The sequence below is a fragment of the Acartia tonsa genome, chromosome 9 (assembly GCF_053477335.1).
Source record: "Acartia tonsa isolate MP-2025a chromosome 9, ASM5347733v1, whole genome shotgun sequence".
Lineage (NCBI taxonomy): Eukaryota > Metazoa > Arthropoda > Copepoda > Calanoida > Acartiidae > Acartia > Acartia tonsa.
This window is the reverse complement of record NC_137268.1, coordinates 19,638,657-19,657,479: the sequence shown is the minus strand read 5'-3', so window position 1 is coordinate 19,657,479 and position 18,823 is coordinate 19,638,657. Positions and strand designations below refer to the sequence as shown.

The 18,823-nt window shown below is 33.5% G+C and overlaps 1 protein-coding gene across 50 annotated transcripts in view; it reads right to left on the bottom strand.

Moving 5' to 3' along the window:
• LOC145328421 (serine/threonine-protein phosphatase 2B catalytic subunit 2-like) overlaps positions 1 to 18,823 on the bottom strand; it is a 74,583-nt gene that overhangs the window by 9,219 nt on the left and 46,541 nt on the right. For all 50 annotated transcript variants that reach the window (XM_080172072.1, XM_080172070.1, XM_080172086.1 and 47 more), the window contains exons 11-14: positions 15,118 to 15,187; positions 14,217 to 14,310; positions 12,272 to 12,398; positions 11,199 to 11,282 (exon numbers count right to left, since the gene is read on the bottom strand). In XM_080172072.1, coding sequence (XP_080028198.1) covers positions 11,199 to 11,282; positions 12,272 to 12,398; positions 14,217 to 14,310; positions 15,118 to 15,187 — 375 coding nt within the window. The remainder of the gene's footprint in view (positions 1 to 11,198; positions 11,283 to 12,271; positions 12,399 to 14,216; positions 14,311 to 15,117; positions 15,188 to 18,823) is intronic.

Sequence of the window (18,823 nt, the reverse complement as noted above, 5' to 3'; positions counted from 1 at the left end):
ACATTCTATAATACACTTTGTATGTATGTTATATAGTATAAGCAGCAAAATGCATAAAATCTATGAAGAACATAATTCAGGGTAATAAAAATTACTCTCTCTAATCTGCATTTTGTATGTCCTATGAGTAAAATTATAAAATAATTTAACAGTATCTATCTATGAAATGAATAACACACCACTACTATTAAACCTCAATAGAATGGGTCATAAGATAATTATAGGATTGAAAAAAGTAAATTTGCAGCTTATGACTGATATTGACAAAAAAAAATATGTAGGTTGAAAAAAAAAAAAGTTAAACACCTCCCGGGTAATGTCAAATTTTGAAATTAATTACAAACATGAAAGATTTAATAGAAGGGGGGGGTTTTTAATGCAACCATCTCGTAATCAGTGAGCAAATGGCACTTAGAATTCGAATTTCGATCTGAAATTTTGCATGAGTAATCCTTGATAGGTCTATTTTCCCTAAATCGAACAAAAAGTTGGAAAAGTAACGACTGGCGGCTGGCAGCTCAGCCGTTTAGCCGTTTTTTTGCCTATTTTTAGGGCAAATTCATCATTAATTACGTAGGAATCAACATTTTAAAACATATTTCTGGTTTAATTCATGTTAAATGATAACAATAACCATTTTACAAAATTTTTAGTACCAGCTGCTAAACGGCTAGAACCGGCTGAAAACGGCTGGGAGCCGCCAAGAGTATGAAGGGTAGATAGGGCTTGTGACATGTCTAGGGGTAGGTTTCTATGGGTGCTGAGCTCAAAAATGCTACTAAAAATAGTGATGGCCAATCCATATTGCAGCTGGGTAACAGCTGCAGCTGAGCTGCGAGCGGCCAAGAGTAAAATGAGTAGATAGGGCTTGTGACGTGTCTAGGGGTAGGTTTTTATAGGTGCTGAGCTCAAAAATGCTAACAAAAATAGTGGAGGCCCATCCACATGGCAGCTGGGTAATGGACGCAGCTCAGCTGGGTAACGGCCGCAGCTCAGACGAGATAGGCCAAGAGTAGAATGAGTACATGAGGCATGTGACGTGTCCAGGATTAGGTTTTTATGGGTGCTGAACTCATAAATGCTTCTAAAAATAGTTTCGGCCAATCCCTATGGCAGTTAAGTAATAGCTGCTGCTCAGCTGCGAGCGGCTAAGAGTAGAATGATTAGATAGGGCTTGTGACGTTTCTAGAGGTAGGTTTTTATGGGTGCTGAGCTCAAAAATGGTACTAAAATTAGTGGCAGCCCATCCATATGGCAGCTGGGTAACGGCCGAAGCTCAGCTGGTAGAGGCCAAGAGTAGAATGAGTACATAGGGCATGTGACATGTCTAGGGGTAGGTTTTCATGGGTGATGAGCTCAAAAATGCTACCAAAAATAGTGGCGACCCATCAATATGGCAGCTGAGTAACAGCTGCAGCTCAGCTGCAAGTGGCCAAGAGTAGAATGAGTAGATAAAGCTTGTGATGTGTCTAGGATAGGTTTTCATGGGTGCTGAGCTCAAAAATGGTACCAAAAATAGTGGCGACCCATCCACATTGCAGCTGGGTATCAGCTGCAGCTCAGCTGCGAGCCACCAAGAGTATAATGAGTAGATAGAGCTTGTGACGTGTCTCGGGGTAGGTTTTTATGGGTGTTGAGCTCACATATGCTACTAAAAATAGTGGCGACCAATCCACATATGGCAGCTGAGTAACAGCTACAGCTCAGCTAGGAGCGGCCAAGAGTAGAATGAGTAGATAGGGCTTGTGATGTGTCTTAGGGTAGGTTTTTATGAGTGCTGAGCTCAAAATGCTACCAAAAATAGTGGTGACCCATCCATGTGGCAGCTGCGTAACGGCGGCAGCTCATCTGGGAGCGGCCGAAAGTAGAATAAGTACATAGGGCTTGTGACGTGTCCAGGGGTAGGTATTTATGAGTGCTGAGCTCAAAATACTACCAATAATAGTGGCGGCTCATCCATATGGCAGCTGGGTAACAGCTACAGCCCACAAGCCCTATCTACTCATTCTACTCTTATCCTCCCCCAGCTGAGCTGCAGCCGTTACCCAGCTGCCATATGGATGGGTCGCCACTATTTTTGGGAGCATTTTTGAGCTCAGTACCCAAAAAACTTACCCCAAGACACGTCACAAGCCCTATGTACTCATTTTACTCTTGGCCGCTCCCATCTGAGCTGCAGCTGTTGCTCAGATGCCATATAGATTGGCCGCCACTATTTTTGGTACCATTTTTGAGCTCAGCATCCATAAAAACCTACCTCTAGACACGTCACAAGCCCTATCTAATCATTCAACTCTTAGCCGCTCGCAGCTGAGCAGCAGCTATTACTTAACTGCCATAGGGATTGGCCGAAACTATTTTTAAAGCATTTATGAGTTCAGCACCCATAAAAACCTATCCCTGGACATGTCACATGCCCTATGTACTCATTCCACTCTTGGCCTCTCCCAGCTGAGCTGACGCCGTTACCCAGCTGCCACATGGATGGGCGGCCACTATTTTTGGTAGCATTTTTGAGCTCAGCACCCATAAAAACCTACACCTAGACACGTCATAAGCCCCATCTACTCATTCTACTCTTAACCGCTCGCAGCTGAGCTTCGGCCGTTACCCAGCTGCCATATGGATGGGCTGCCACTATTTTTGGTACCATTTTTGAGCTCAGCATCGATAAAAACCTACCTCTAGACACGTCACAAGCCCTATCTAATCATTCAACTTTTAGCCGCTCGCAGCTGAGCAGCAGCTATTACTTAACTACCATAGGGATTGGCCGAAACTATTTTTAAAGCATTTTTGAGTTCAGCACCCATAAAAACCTAACCCTGGACATGTCACATGCCCTATGTACTCATTCTACTCTTGGCCTCTCCCAGCTGAGCTTCCGCCGTTACCCAGCTGCCACATGGATGGGCCGCCACAATTTTTGGTAGCATTTTTGGGCTCAGCACCCATAAAAACCTACCTCTAGACACGTCACAAGCCCTATCTAATCATTCTACTCTTAGCCGCTTGCAGCTGAGCAGCAGCTATTACTTAACTGCCATAGAGATTGGCCGAAACTATTTTTAGAAGCATTTATGAGTTCAGCACCCATAAAAACCTACCCGTAGACACGTCACAAGCCCTATCTACTCATTCTACTCTTGGCCGCTCGCAGCTCAGCTGCAGCTGTTACCCAGCTGCCATTTGTATTGGCCGTCACTATTTTTAGTAGTATTTTTGAGCTCAGCACCCATAAAAACCTACCCCTAGACATGTCACAAGCCCTATCTACTCTTCATACTCTTGGCCGCTCCCAGCCGTTTTCAGCCGGTTCTAGCCGTTTAGCAGCTGGTACTAGAAATTTAAAAAGTGGTTATTGCTATCATTTAATATGAATTTTACCAAAACTATGTTTTAAAAAGTTGATTCCTACGTAAATAATGATGAATTTACCCTAAAAATAGGCCAAAAACGGCTAAACGGCTGAGCTGCAGCCGCCAGCCGTTACTTTTCCAACTTTTTGTTCGATTTAGGGAAAATAGACCTACCAAGGATTACGCATGCAAAATTTCAGCTCGAAATTCGAATTCTAAGTGCCATTTGCTCACTGATTACGAGATGGTTGCATTAAAAACCCCCCCCTTATAATCAATTCTTTATAAGAAATAAATTGTAAAAATATGAATTTTAATATCCCTATTTCATAAGCTATTGAAAAAAAATTATGAAAAAGACCCATGCTAATGAGGCTGCATATATGTTGTATGCTGTGTGTTGCGGCATTCACATAGTTGAGACGCGCACACAATGTGTCACGCGGCATTCACAAAGTATAGACGCGCACACACATTCAGCATAGAGCATTATTAAGGAGATTGATGGATTAGGCGTGGCTAACCAAACCAAGACCCAATCAATCAATCACTTGCTGCACAACCCCTTACCCCGGGAGGGACTTAACCGCTGTTGCGGGGAGCGCGGAGAAGCATTTATATCATGTCTTAATAACTCCGTAGAAGTTGAGGTGGAGCTTCCTGCATCTGTGCGGCCTCGCAGCATTGCATCGCGAACTGATAACGTAAAAAATAACTTAAATGGGTGATCAAATAAAATTGTGATAAGATAATGGATTAAAGAACTTAATATTTGCTTTCTTCGTGGTTTAAGTGATGAATAGAGGGAAGTGAATTACTAGGGGTGTAAATTTCCCTCAATTTTCTAAATAAACAATTTTTTATTGTCAAGTTTTTTTAAGAACAAGGAAAAGTACACCCCTGTAAGAATAAGTTTAATAAAAAGAATACAGTTTTTTCGTTTGTATCATTAATGATTTATATTTTTGAAACACTTTCTAATATGGAAGGGATATCTCCATTAAGAGTATTTGATGAAAAATAAATAAGAATGTCAGATTAGGAAGAGTGAAAAATTCATATTCCTAAATGCATCACAACTCTTGGAATTCAATCAATAATGGATCTAAACTCATACAATACACTTAATGGCTCTATCCTTCACGTATTCTTGTTATTAAGTGCCAGGCATTACTAGTGCTTTTTAATCAGTTTAAATATAAATAAAGTTAATTCTTTAGGTATTATTTTAATACAAAACATACAACTATGAACTTTATAAACTATTAAACAAGGATGACAACATCCATAAGTAGCGAAGCACAAAAATCATAGATGGGAATACGTACAAGTAGATTTAAAGGGTATTTATTAAAATCAAGAATAGATTTATTGGATACACGAAACCTTGTTTTATTTTGTATGATGACGATGGTCAAAGTAAAATACAAATAAAGATGCACATAACAATGGGGAAAATTATTTTGATCCTGATATCCCAAAAAAGTTGAATAAAAAAAACAAAGATATGAGGAAATATGTAAAACATATAAAAATAGCCAAAAACCTGATAAAAGGCAATCTGGCCGCTATGGTTGTTTTCTTAAAACAACAGAAAATTAAAATTTTATGTCCTTAACTTAAAAAATTTGGAAAATCGGACCATATACACTGAAGATATGGAGAAAAATGTGAAAAATATAAAAATAGCCTAAAACCTGCTAAAAAGGCAGTCTGGCCTTCATCGTTGTTTTCTTTAAACGACGGGAAATTTAATTTTGATATCTATAACTAAAAAAATTTTGAAAATCGGACCATAAACACTGAAGATATGGAGAAAAATGTGAAAAATATAAAAATAGCCTAAAACCTGCTAAAAAGCGATCCGACCGCCAATGATGTTTTATAGTCAATTGTGCTTCTTAATGATGGGAATGTTGTCAAAAAATTTCAGCATTCTATCTTTTATAGGAGCTGAGTAAATTCCATTTCCCCCATAGCGTTACGGACTGACGGACTGACTGACTGACTGACTGACTGACTGACTGACGGACGGACATAGTGAATTGTAGAGTAGCTTCGCTACTAATAAAAAGGGTAAAGAATATTATCAATAAACTATCTATTTCTAGAAACAAAATTTAAATCATATAATGTAAAACTTTTTGCATTTTTAATTTGTTTTTTTTTGTTTCAAAGATTACTAAGGAATGTAAGTTGATATTATATAATAATAAGTATTAACAAGTGTAAAACAATGTTTTAAACAGGAAAATTGAAGCACCACCTTGTAAAAGCCCACTAGACTGAAGCAATTAATTTTTGAAATAAAATGCAGCTAAATGATGAGTTCTTTAAGTGTAACTTTTGTTCGATCATTTAGCTTGCCTTGATCTAAACAGTATTCCACTTAAATGATTTATCCAGAACCTCAAAAGAAACCTATATCCTCTTTGAATGTTATTATTGGAAAGATATTGTATGCACAATCGAGAGCAAGTGATTCTAAGCACCTACCAGCAGTGATTCTAAATGATTGTATTGGTGTATATACTAGGATTATGTTTAATATTGTTATATCATTTTTTAAAAAAAAATTTCACCATAGTTTTTATGACAAAAAATTTGAAATATTACCCAAGCATTTTTTGAAAATCAAATGTATCATCAAATGTTTTGTTGAGTTCAAAGGTTCAAATAAAAAAAAACAATCCAAAACAAAATCAAATGATGGAAATAACGAAAGTGATCTAATAAAACTGTTTACAATATTACAAGTTAGCATCCATTTTTCTAAATTAACATTTTTCAGCCCATTCTTATACACATCCTCCTTTATGTAATGATACTAAACATAACCCTAGTATATTCACCAAAAATTATTTAGAATCACTGTTGGAGGAGCTTAGATTCACTTGCTCTAGTTCATGCATACTTCTCTTTTGATTTTGGATGAAATAAATCCAGAACTCAGATTCAAATATTTGGTCTAAAATCTTTCTTAATGGGGAGGCTATAAGTTATGATTATAAGTTATTCTGGTTAAAAAATTTAACATTGGAACACAACATAAATATTTCCCTTCATCTTTAAGCGTAATTTACAAAATGATTTTATCTTTTATTTTCCAATGATGAAAGGTATTACAACCCAATAAGCATGTTTATAAATATATAGACAGTTTAATAAATTCAACCTAAAAAAATGTAAAAACAAAAATAAATGGATTAGTTTTTTAGTATATAGATCTTTTTTCCCTTAATGTCTGGTAAGTCCTGTTTATACCTCACAAGGACTCTGGTAGGAAATAGACAACTTATTCATACGTACTGTACTAAATCAATCATTACTTGGACTAATTTAACCAAATTAGGTTTTTTTTAGGTTTTTGATATTTCATACAACCCCCTTAAGTTATTCATTACAGTAAAATACAATTTTAAAATTGATTTACTGTGTAAATATGCATAAATATGACGTTTTTACTGACAATTATGTTGATTTTTACTCAAAGCATATATCTTGTAGACAATAAAATGATTATAACTTTCGTTCTATTTAAGATAAATTGATGAAATAAAAAGTACATTCAATTTTATTAAGCTGAAAAGTCACTTATTGATATTAAGAAATAATAAACCCCTTTGAGTGGGGGAGGGGCGTTGAGTATCGAAATAAGAAACTAATGTAAATTTCTTTTCTACGGTCGGTTTTAATGATTCATATAGCAGCCAAACTGTTTTAGGCAATACCCATTTGTCTGTCTGTCCCTCTGTCTGTCTGTCCTTTTGTCTGTCTGTCCCACCACTTGTCTGTCTATCTGTCTAACTGCCTCTCTTTTGGATTTCAATGAATCATCTACCATAGCCTAATTGTAATTTGTTAATGCCTCAAAGACTCTCTGTTACTATTTACCTGTCCCTCTGTCTGTCTGTCTGTCCCTCTGTCTGTCTGATCATTCACAGGTTCTCTATTGGATTTTATCTAATTAATTGTCTATTTTAGTAAAATTTTGATAATTCTTCTTGCCCGTCTGTCTGTCTATCTACTGAGTTTCTACCCTTGGTCTAACAGACTTATTCACTTAATTTATAAAAAATTAGATTTAACTAATAATATAGTGGTATCTTGTACCAAGAGATACACAAATAACCTTGTGTTGCAAAAAAACAAATAAAAAATGATTCAATTTCTTCTATGAAAAAAAGTGTAATACATGTTACTTTATTCTCTTTGTACATCAAAAATATGTTTCAAATTTATAATATCAGGTTATATTCCATTAATTTATTAACAACTAAATTTTTTGACACCCCACTTATGACTTTTAACAGCCCCCTTTAACTAAAATCAAGGGTGATTTTATTAAGATTTTACCAAACCTACTTTACATAAGAAATTTATTACATTTTAAAATTTTTTTTTATAAAAAGAGGATTGGGATATATCTCCCTCCCAACATTAACTTTAAAAACTATTGTAAAATATATTAAAAGTTATAAACATATATCTATCAAGATCATTAAAGGAATTAACTCAAGTTTGAGGGGGGGGGGGGGGCTTAATGCAACCATCTCATAATCAATGCACAAATTGCACTTAAAATTCGAATTTTGTTACAAAACTTGGCATGAGTAATCCTTGGTACATCTATTTTCCCAAAATGGAACAAAAAGTTGCAAAAGTGACGGCTAACAGCTGGCGGCTCAGTCATTTAGCCGTTTTTGGGCTATATTCAGGGCGAAACTATCATTAATTGCATAGGAATCAACTTTTTGAAACATATTTTTGCTTTAAATATCCATTTTTAAAATTTCTTGTACCAGCTGCTAGAACTGGCTGAAACTGGCTGGGAGCAGCTAAGAGTATGAAGAGTATATAGGGCTTGTGACATGTCTAGGGGTAGGTTTTTATTGTTACTGAGCTCAAAAATACTACTATAAATAGTGGGGGTCCATCCATTTGGCAGCTGGGGCTGTTACACAGACTGTTAAAAACCTACCTAGAGACACGTCACAAGCCCTATCTACTCATTCTACTCTTGGCCGCTCCCAGCTGTGCTGCGGCCATTAGCAAGCTGCCAAATGAATTTTTTTTGTGGTATTCTAAAAGTTAATAAAATAAAATTAATGGTCTTCTTATCAATAAAGGGGGGTTTGGTGCTGGAGGGTGGGCAAAATTGATATATATTGAGCTAAAATTTTTAAACTACCTGGTCCAGTAGTTACTGCATCTAAAAGAAAAACAAAATTAAAATTTTTTTTTAAGTTAGGTAAGAAAAACTGTTAAAATGGAATTTGACTTTGCAGATTTCTTGCTACACCTTCATATGTTATTATTAAGACTGCTCCATTTTTTTTTGTAAATTTCAGGTTTATATTGACATACTAGAATTGAAATTTTGTAAAAATCTTTAAAATTGAGATCACACAAAAGAACTAAAAAAACATTCTTTTTGCAGATTTCAAAACTTTGAAGTGCTCGTGAGGTCACAATTATTGCATCACAGAAAAAAATATTTAGCATGGGTCATTTTTTTGCTTAAATCAACCACATTTTTACTGGGGGCAAAAATTTTTTCATGGTGGGATGATTTAATCTACAATATATACTTTTGGCTGTTGACAGCTGTTCTCAGCCATTTTTGGCAGCGAAATCTAGAAATTAAAAAAGTGTTTTTAGTAATATGTCCTTGTCCATGACATAAAGTTATAATGTTAATTAAGAAAAGTTTAATTCAATGGAAATATTCAATTTTTTATATCCTTATAAGCCATTACCCAGCTGCCACTATTTTTGGTAGTATTTTTCAGCTCAACACCCCTTAAAACCTATCCCTAATGGATGATTCCTACGTAATTATTGCTGGATTTGCCCTGAAAATAGCCCAAAACTGGCTAAACAGCTGAGCAAACAGCCCTTAGCCATTACTTTTCCAAATTTTTGTTCCATTTTGGGAAAAAAGATCTACCAAGGATTACTCATGCCAAGTTTTGTAATGAAATTCGAATTTTTGGTGCCATTTGTGCATTGATTACATGATGGTTGCCTTAACCCCCCCCCCTTAAGCTTAACTTTTTGTTAAATTTTGAAAAACAGATCTACTAAGGATTACACATGCCAATTTTCATAACAAAATTTGGATTAATTGATTATGGGATGGTTGCATTAACTCCCCCCCCCCCCTACATATGTATGAGAGTTTCCTCATGTCTCAATTTACTAATTAAAAGTTGTACAGTACAGTTGTACAGAATATTGCAAGATTTTTTTAGTAAAGTCTGGTAATTAATTTACCTAAAAATAGATAGCATAGAATTATCTGAATCAGTGACTTGCTTAAATACACCCTCCTTAAACACCCCCAACCCCACTTTATTTTAAGGGGTGTAAATTTATTTCCTTTATACCCCCTTGGAATTTATAGAGGGGTGTATCTGAGGGTGTAGGCTCTTGTCAAGAGGGTGGACATGGGTGGACACCTAGGGAGGTGTATCCATCCCCCTTAATTTTACAAGGGTGGTGTAAACAACCCCTATACCAACCTTTTGCACGCCTTTGATCTTAACTATACTTTTAAAGTACATAAAGTTGTAAATTCAGTAACTATTCTACAAAAATTATCTTCCTAAATTGATGTATGATTTTCAGGGTAATCTCCGGTGGACTAAACATTAAAATTTTATGGAAAAAAAGATATCTTTGGAACATGCATGTCTTGAAATTATCCCCCCTTTGTACCCAATACGCATTATTAATTCTAAGTGCGTCAATTTTGCGTTTAAAGATACCCTTAGTTTAAGCATTAATTTCTCCAAAAAATGATGAAAAAAGATAAATTTTTTTTTTGATAAAATGATAAAAGTATATGTAAAATGAAATAACCAGCAAAAAAAATTACAAAATTACGTTAAATAGAACGAAAATTAGAGCGTTTAGTATGCCTTATAAAATGCGTATTTCTCATGAAAATTGTAACGATTTAGTATGTTGAGTAAAATATTTACAAACTTCCCGCTTTTATAAGTAGCTAGAGCCTTTGTGACCTCCTTATAGTCATATAAAAGTAATGAAATTAAAGCAAAAATAAAGCAAAAATTTTATCAAACAGACCCCTGGGCAATGGATAAAATGAAGAAAAAATGCCTCTTATTTCTTTAATGGTTAATTGACTAGTTTGATATTTACACGTCCATCTTTGGAATATGATATTTTAAAATAGGTACGCAGAAATTTTAATTTCATTTGTTAAAAACTAATAACATAAAAACATTATAACTTTCTATCAGTCCAAAATACTTTTTTTCTGAGGGGCTTTAGAAAACCTGAAATTCATTACAAAATTGTTAGTAGAGTTAATATCTCCAGTGAAGAGGTCATATGAACACACTGAAAGAATATTCAATTCACTCATTAATTTTTATGGCAGGTGTCACTCTCATTCAACGCTTTCCATACCTTTATTCAAATATTTGCCAGCTGATAAATTCACCAAACAAAACAGAAAAATAAAAATAAATTAATAATGAAACTAAACGAACTTATTATACAAAAATTAAGTAATTAAAATTATAAGAAACAAAAATAAATACCTATAAATAATTTTATCTTAATACATACAATTAAAAAAACAAAACTAAGGTACCTAGTGAAATACACAATTCCTTAATTAAACTTAAAGTAATCAATAAAACTTATCAATAAATAAACACTCTCTTTAGCAAGTACCTAGTAAAAAAGAATATTATATGAAGTAAGAAAATTAATTCTATTAAACCCATTTTTCAAGTAAATTAAAACTTTAAACATAGTTTTAGGTACCTATGAAAATAATAAAAAAAATGAAGATATTAGTCTTACCTTCTGTTTCTCCCTGGTCCTCAGAGTCTGACATGAGCTCATCATCAGAGCAGATATTCAGGATATTCACAAGCATCTCTGTAACTAAATATTAAATTTCAATTAGGTACCTAACAATTATAACTTATGATTTAACATTAAAATCATTTATTATCTTTTCTTAACAAGTAGGTAGATTTAGATGAGATTAAAGAAAGATATTTTGAACTGAACAATTCTGCCATCAAATTACGTTCAATTGTTGGTGCTTTCACTCTAAGTGCCTAGATAGCACAGAACCCCCCCCCTTTCCTCTCATATTAAAAATAACCTACCCCCCCCCTTTCCTCTCTTATTAAAAATAACCTAATCCCCCCTACCCTCTCTTATTTAAAATAACCTAATCCCCCCCTACCCTCTCTTATCAAAAATAACCTACCCCCCCCTCCCCTCTCTTATCAAAAATAACCTACCCCCCCCCTTCCCTCTCTTATCAAAAATAACCTACCCCCCCCCCCCTTCCCTCTCATTAAAAATAACCTACCCCCCCCTTCCCTCTCTTATTAAAAATAACCTACAATCAGCAGTATTGGGTAGTGTTTTTCTTTATGCCATACCCCTGCAGGGCTACCCTCTTACCTTATTTAACGTAACCTGACCTTAAGACGAACGCAAACACATGACAAACTACCCCACCCACAATTTCTTTAAAAAACCGTCTTAAACAAACCTTTCACAAAATTAAGAAATGTAGGACGCCATACCCTTGTAGTTTAGGTTGCTAATACAATTCTATAACTTTACTAACGAATAATTAAGTGCAAAAAGAAAATTTTCATTATCCTATACCTGTACCTGAAATACTTTGTGACACTTTTTGATTAAGGGGAAAAGAAGGACGATAAATTCCCAATTATATAAACAAAATTACCGCCCCCCCCCCCCTGTAGATTTAAATAATTGGTTGAAAAGTAATAACCAACCTATCAATATTAAATAAAAGTACCCAAAGTTTTTATACCAATGAATGTGAGCACGTGTTCATAAAACTTTGGGTAACAATAAAATTCATTCCATGGAGACTATAGAGTTACCTTTTTCCCCTACAAAAGGCAGCGACCAAGTAAAGACATCCATAAAGTTTGGTAGCCAGTACGGGTGGGGACTACAGTTAAACTGGCGGATATTCATCACATTGTTTTCATACTTCAACACTGCGGCCTAAAATATATAATAACAGCGGTTAATTTGGCGGCTGTGCGAATGGCGGTAATTTAATTACACTTAAGTCAAAATCGATGAATAGCATTACTGGTAATAGATGTAATGCTTTATTTACAGCTTACTTTTAGATTTTCACCGCTCGTCGCAGAGGTGGTAATATTTTGGAATCTCGGCCTAACCGCTCACGACGTTAAAAGTGGTTCCAACTGATGATATGTCAGATGCCTAAGATTAGGAGTAACTCAAGACAATGCACAGCTAGAACTTACAGACAACATTCGTGTTATTAAAAGGGTTGGTTATACTTTGTTATCAATCGCCCCAAGAAGTTTTACAATTAGAATTTACATTTCAAACTTTATAGATTGAAGTAGAAAAACTGAAAAAAAACTCTGGTAAAAATTCAGTCAGTCATGTAACTAAATATCATCTAACTCAAAGACTTGAAGACAATTTGATGGTTATATCTCATCTTATATTATAAGAATTGTATAAACAACAACAAAAAAACTTTAAACATACACAAACTGAGTAGAACATAACAGAGTAGCTATGCATTTAAATATTCAGTAAATACAAGATTTATTCAATTTTTCAAAACTCAAAATATCTTCAAATATTTTAACAAAATGTACTTAGAGAGAATCTAAAAATTGTGCTAAAATTTTTATTAAAAATATCTTAGTATGTTATACCTACCTACCTACTTAAAAGAAAAAAAAAGAGTAAAATAAAATATTTGTAAAACTACAAAGATAATGTGAATACCTACCTATTTAGTAAGCAATTAAGGAAATGGAAAAAAATTCATATTTAATCCAAAAATAGTTTTTGAAATTCCTAAAATCTCTGATTAAATAAAACGAATTTTTGAACGAATCATTCATATGATTAAGTGTAGCACTTAGAATTAGCAAATTTCAATTGTATAATTTAATTCAAATATCTATAGGTAAATAAAAATATAAAGTCTAAATCCTGAATTGGACTTAAAGGAACACAATGCAAGAATAATCTGTCCACATCATTGGTAAGAAAGTGTCCACATTATCGTTTCATTCATATAATAAGTCAGCATTGAATTCAAAGCTTAAGTTAATAAAAATCTCGTATGCCAAAAAGGGAGGAGTAGGTTGCGCTACAATTCCGTAAAGGTGTGAGTTTTAAGGCTTTAAAACAGTAGTAGAACGATACAATTTATGTTAACAAATTTTTTTTTTGTCTAGTTCTTTTCAATGAGGAATACACATATTTAGTGAATTTTATCTTTCTACTACTGTTTTTATGCCTTAAAACACACCTTTACGGAATTTTAGCATAACCTACCTATCCCTTTCTCTAAATATGTTGTAAACGATAGAGGGATTATTCAGTCTGATAGGCCATCTAAGATAATAAATCTATTTTTATTTAATTGATGATTGATAGATAATATAATAGAATGAAAATAGACTTTAATGTCAGATAGATGAGGAGTTAAAACTCAGGGATCTAAAGGAATAAGACAATGGCCAATAATGTACAATGTACTGTACATACCCGATGTAACACAAAATTAACCCTTCTGTAGATTAATATTACTGGTTGAGAACGTTTGAACAATCAACTTATAATAACCAACCTATCAAAATTCATTTAAAGTTCCCAAAGTTGTTAATACAACGAAGAAGAAAGAGTTATCATAAAACTTTGTAGTAGAATAAATAGCCTAGTATCCCCCCTACCTGGTTAAAACTACTAAATCCCCATCATGAGAGTAGTTGGATCCCTATACAAGATGATCCCTATGGTCAACAAAACAGGATATACACCTACCTTATTGTTATAAACGTCCAGGTAGTTAGGGGCAGAGAATATTGTGATTAAACTAGGAAATCCTGTAGTTTGGCTCTTTCTGTACATTCTATACCTGTACAATTAAAAAAAAAAAAACATTAGTAAAATATATTTAAATAAGAACAATTTGTACTGTTTTGTACTTAAATAATATTTAAAAATAGTGGCGCATAAGCATCTAAGACTTAAAACAGAATTAGAATTTTAAAATTAAGCATGGCAGTTGCTTTAATGAGATAAAATGTTAAACTGTAGAAACAGTGGCGAAAGTGCAGCTGCCGTCAATATTCGCTTTTAACCGCCGACACTTTTATGCAATTTCTCGACAATTAAACAATTTTGAATCATTTCAGACAATACCTATCAACTTTTACTATAAAAAAGTTCATCTTCTATTTGCATTTGTGGCTGCACCCCTAGCATCTAGGATCAAGGACGTCCAATTGGGATGTAAAGGAGTATTACACCCCACAAATTTTGAAGTTTGAATTTTTACCCCCCAAAATTAAAAAGGTTTAACGTCCTTGCCTATAAAAAGATTGCCCCCCCCCCCCACACACAAGAATTTTAAAATTTTTACCCCCCCCCCCCCCAAATGAAAAAGCTTGTCTAGGATATCTGTATTCAAAAGTACAGAAAGCAAAGGGACTAAAAAATAGCTGAAAACCATCCCAAAACTTAAATTTTAGAATAAAGTAGCCTATTTGAAGCTTATAAAAAATAGAGAACCCTAGCGGTTCTTTAGTTTTTAATATCTTGAGCTTTAGACAAAAAACATTATATAATAGGATTAGAGCAAGTTTATCAAAACTATTAAATGTCAGTTTTAAAAAATTCTTGGTACCCAGGTACCCAAGGAAAAATATTAAACATGACTTACCCAGCATCCTGAGCCTCGTGTGCTCGGATGATTGAGAGCAAGTTGTTCTGTTGCAGGAAATCACAGCTGGCTGAAATAGTATAAACCAAGTTAGTAAATAACAAAATAATCATGTTTGTAATAAAAAAAATAAATAAAATACTTTAGAGCATTACGGACAGAATAAATAGACTGAAGGAGAATTGGTCATAGAAATCTTGAGTTTCATATAGGAGCCATGAAAATAGAAATAGGGACGAAAGGTACTATTCGGGTTTAGTTATTTTCCAACCCTTCTTTCTCCCCAAGGTGCATCATCCACCAAAGACAGAATGTCATGAAAAAGACTATAAATAAAAACTGAAAACCACCCTTAAAGATCACCGGGTTTAAGTATCTACAACAGAAGCTTTTTATGAATCATTAAATATTTTTAAACACATTGGAAGCATTTTTGTCAAGAGATAAAACCAATATATGTATGAATAACGGTGGTAAATGAAGCAGTTACTTGAATTTAAAAAACATACAGCCGTATTTCTCCTGCTAGTTGAAAAAATGATAGCTATCAATGCAATAAAAAGAATAAGGAAGGGGGGGGGCGACTTTCCACCACAATAATGTAAAAAGTATTAGAAATGAATATGTTATGTAATATTTATGCAATTTATATAAATGTTATGTATGATTATAAAATTATTTAGTGATAAGTACATTTCTACTTAAAATGCTTAGTTAATAATCAACAAGTTTTCACCAAAGCTGCTTTTTATTTAATATATTTCCGTAAGTCCTTCACTACCAATAATGCACAAAATAACAACTGATTATTTCGGACATAAATTGCATTTATTTACATAAGCAGTTCTTATCCGCAAGGAAGGGGACAATGGACTGTTTATCTCACTATCCCCTTAAGTTTTTAATTACATTTTTTATTTGTTACTTTACTAACTTTGGGAACTTTTAATGAATGTGGATTGGTTGATTCATTATGTTTGGTGTCCAAACGTATCGACCAATAATTATAATCTACATAAGAGGGAATTTTGTGCATCATCATTAGAGATGTACAACAATTTTTCAGCCATTGTCTTATCCCTTTATAGAATATCAAATATTACACAAAGAAGCTCGATAAAATTAGTTATTCATTAGTTACAATTCTTTTTCATACATAATATCAAATATTACGCATATTTGTTTTACTTTTATTATACTGTACGCTTTTATATATGCATTACTTTTATTAAAGCTTGAATGTTTGTTATTTTAAAATTGATATATTAATACTTGGATCTTGCACCATATTTTCATGTTCTCTTATTAAGTAAAACACGCAGCGGGCTAAAATAACAAATCCCACAACCACCCTCTTTACACCATCTCCTCCCCTCCTACTTGATGTACGAACTAACCAATAAATGAGTTCCATGATAGCGAGCAAAATTAACGACACTTTCCCCCAGTCATAACATCCACGTATATTATACATCCATTTTACAAGATTTCATCATTAATCTGGCTACCCTTTTATTTAAGGCATTTTTTCTATTTATGTGATTAATCATAAAAAATGAAATGGGGTGACTGAATTTTGTAACAGAAAATGGCATAAAAAGTTTGCCTATAAATATCTTAATATCTTAACCACAGCTTGCTTTAATGCATTCTGAGATGGTTTTAGTCCACTTATCAATTGTTTACTTTTCTGTTTAGCATATTCTTGCTACGTCGATTTAAAGCTATTGAAAAAATTAGACCTCAGACTATCAATTTGACACTATTAACTTGTTTTGATCCAAAGCCTAGCAAGTACGCCCCTTTTGCAAATTGTAAAAAGTAACTAGTAATGTAAAACTCTAAATTCGCAATAGTGGAAAACAAAATTAAAACTGCAAAAAAAGTTATTTTCGGCAGTGAATTATTTTTCCTTGAAAAATTCCGAGTTTGATGAAGCATTTAAATTTAACAATTTTGTTGCTAAATTTAGACTGAGGGTTTAGCTAATTCTGCCTTTTCATGCAAAAGTACAGTTTACATTTTTCATAGCGAGGCTACTATACATTTAGAAATGTCTGTACATCAGTTAGAAACGGAATAAGGAAAATGTGTATTACTCGACTGCTATTTCAGTAAGATTCCCCTATTGGTCCGTCGGTATGTCGCGCGGTCATGTTACAAAAACCTATACATATCTTTTAATAACAACTTAACATCTGCTGAAAAAATAACTCTGTTGAACTATAATTTATTTTGTACCTCGCTACTTAAGCATGTAACCTTGTTTAATATAATTGGAAAAATTAAGTTATTTAAACACAGGACAATTCTGACCATAAGATATAATTAGTTAAAGATTTAAGAACCAAATATTTAATAAAACCATTAGAATTATTTGGCTATACCTGCCTTCTTATAAGGTAAACTTTTTACTTTGAAAAATGGTTAAGAGACCAGCCTTGTGTAAAACCTTTACTTTCCAAAGTAAAATGCATTCACAGGGTGCAAATTGAGGCTGGGCTGTTGGGTGTATTTTAATTTTCAGAGAAGTAGAAGTACAATATTTTTAATTACCAGTCAAAGTATTGGATGATTTTAGTAAATTTTAATAGCAATTTCCCTCAAAGGGGGTTGGGTTTTTGTGCACTATACTTGTTAAGGGAAAAAATGTTTTATCTGTGATGGGAAGTCTTTGAAGACAAATCTAAAGAATTTAAAACATTTAAAATTCATGAAATGTGTAGGTATTACATAAATTCGGTGATAATAATACTAAACTTGTTTAAATTAAATAAATAAAACCAGGTATAAGGTATAACCAACAAGCGAAATAAATATAAAAAAATATAAAATAATATTTGGGGGCAAATGGAGAGGTCGTCAATGTTACGATGTGTTGCCCCCCAACGACAGCTGAAAAACACGTATAGATTTCGTGATTTTTTCCGAATTAATTTCATTGTTGGTATAAGCTGAAATAAAACTATTGCATTAATATTTTAATATTTACTCTTTAAGCAATCCATTATAGACGTAGAGAAACTTCCCTTTTAGATAAGCTTAGAATAAGTTTTAAAATGAATTGCCACTGTTATAAAAAGCATATTTGGCAGATTTAATTAAAAACCCAAGTTACAAAGCTTCTGCAAAAGTAAAAAGGTATAAAAATTATTACCCTTTCCTCATAAAGAAAGAAATAAGTTTTAAGCCTTTGCTACCCCTTTATCTTCAGATACTAAGGTCATATAACAGGGACAAGGAAATCCGTGGGAACGTGTCTGGTTTGAGTCAGAACTCCTCATCATATAATAACCATGCACAGATCAGACTTCCAAAGAAAGCTTTGGAAAGGTCTTTACTTTACTTGATATACTAAATGTTTACACAAAATATGGACATGAGGTAAAGGTTTTGTAATAGAAATTACGAATTTAATGTATATTCTTCCTAAAAATTTCAACTGATCTCACTAGTATAAGGAAATACAAGGCCTTATTGGAATAACTACCTAAATCTTATTTTACTTAAAATAATAACATAACAGGTTGCATGCCTGTCTGTCTATAGCGAAGGATCTTGTTAACTATTGAACTGATATGATTCTCCATTACATCAAAGCTTTTCAAGAACCAGGGACAGTACCGCACAAAAAAACACGAAACAAAAATAGATAAAAAAAATCGACCCCCCTCACCATTGCTAAAAAAAATATTTGATATAAAAA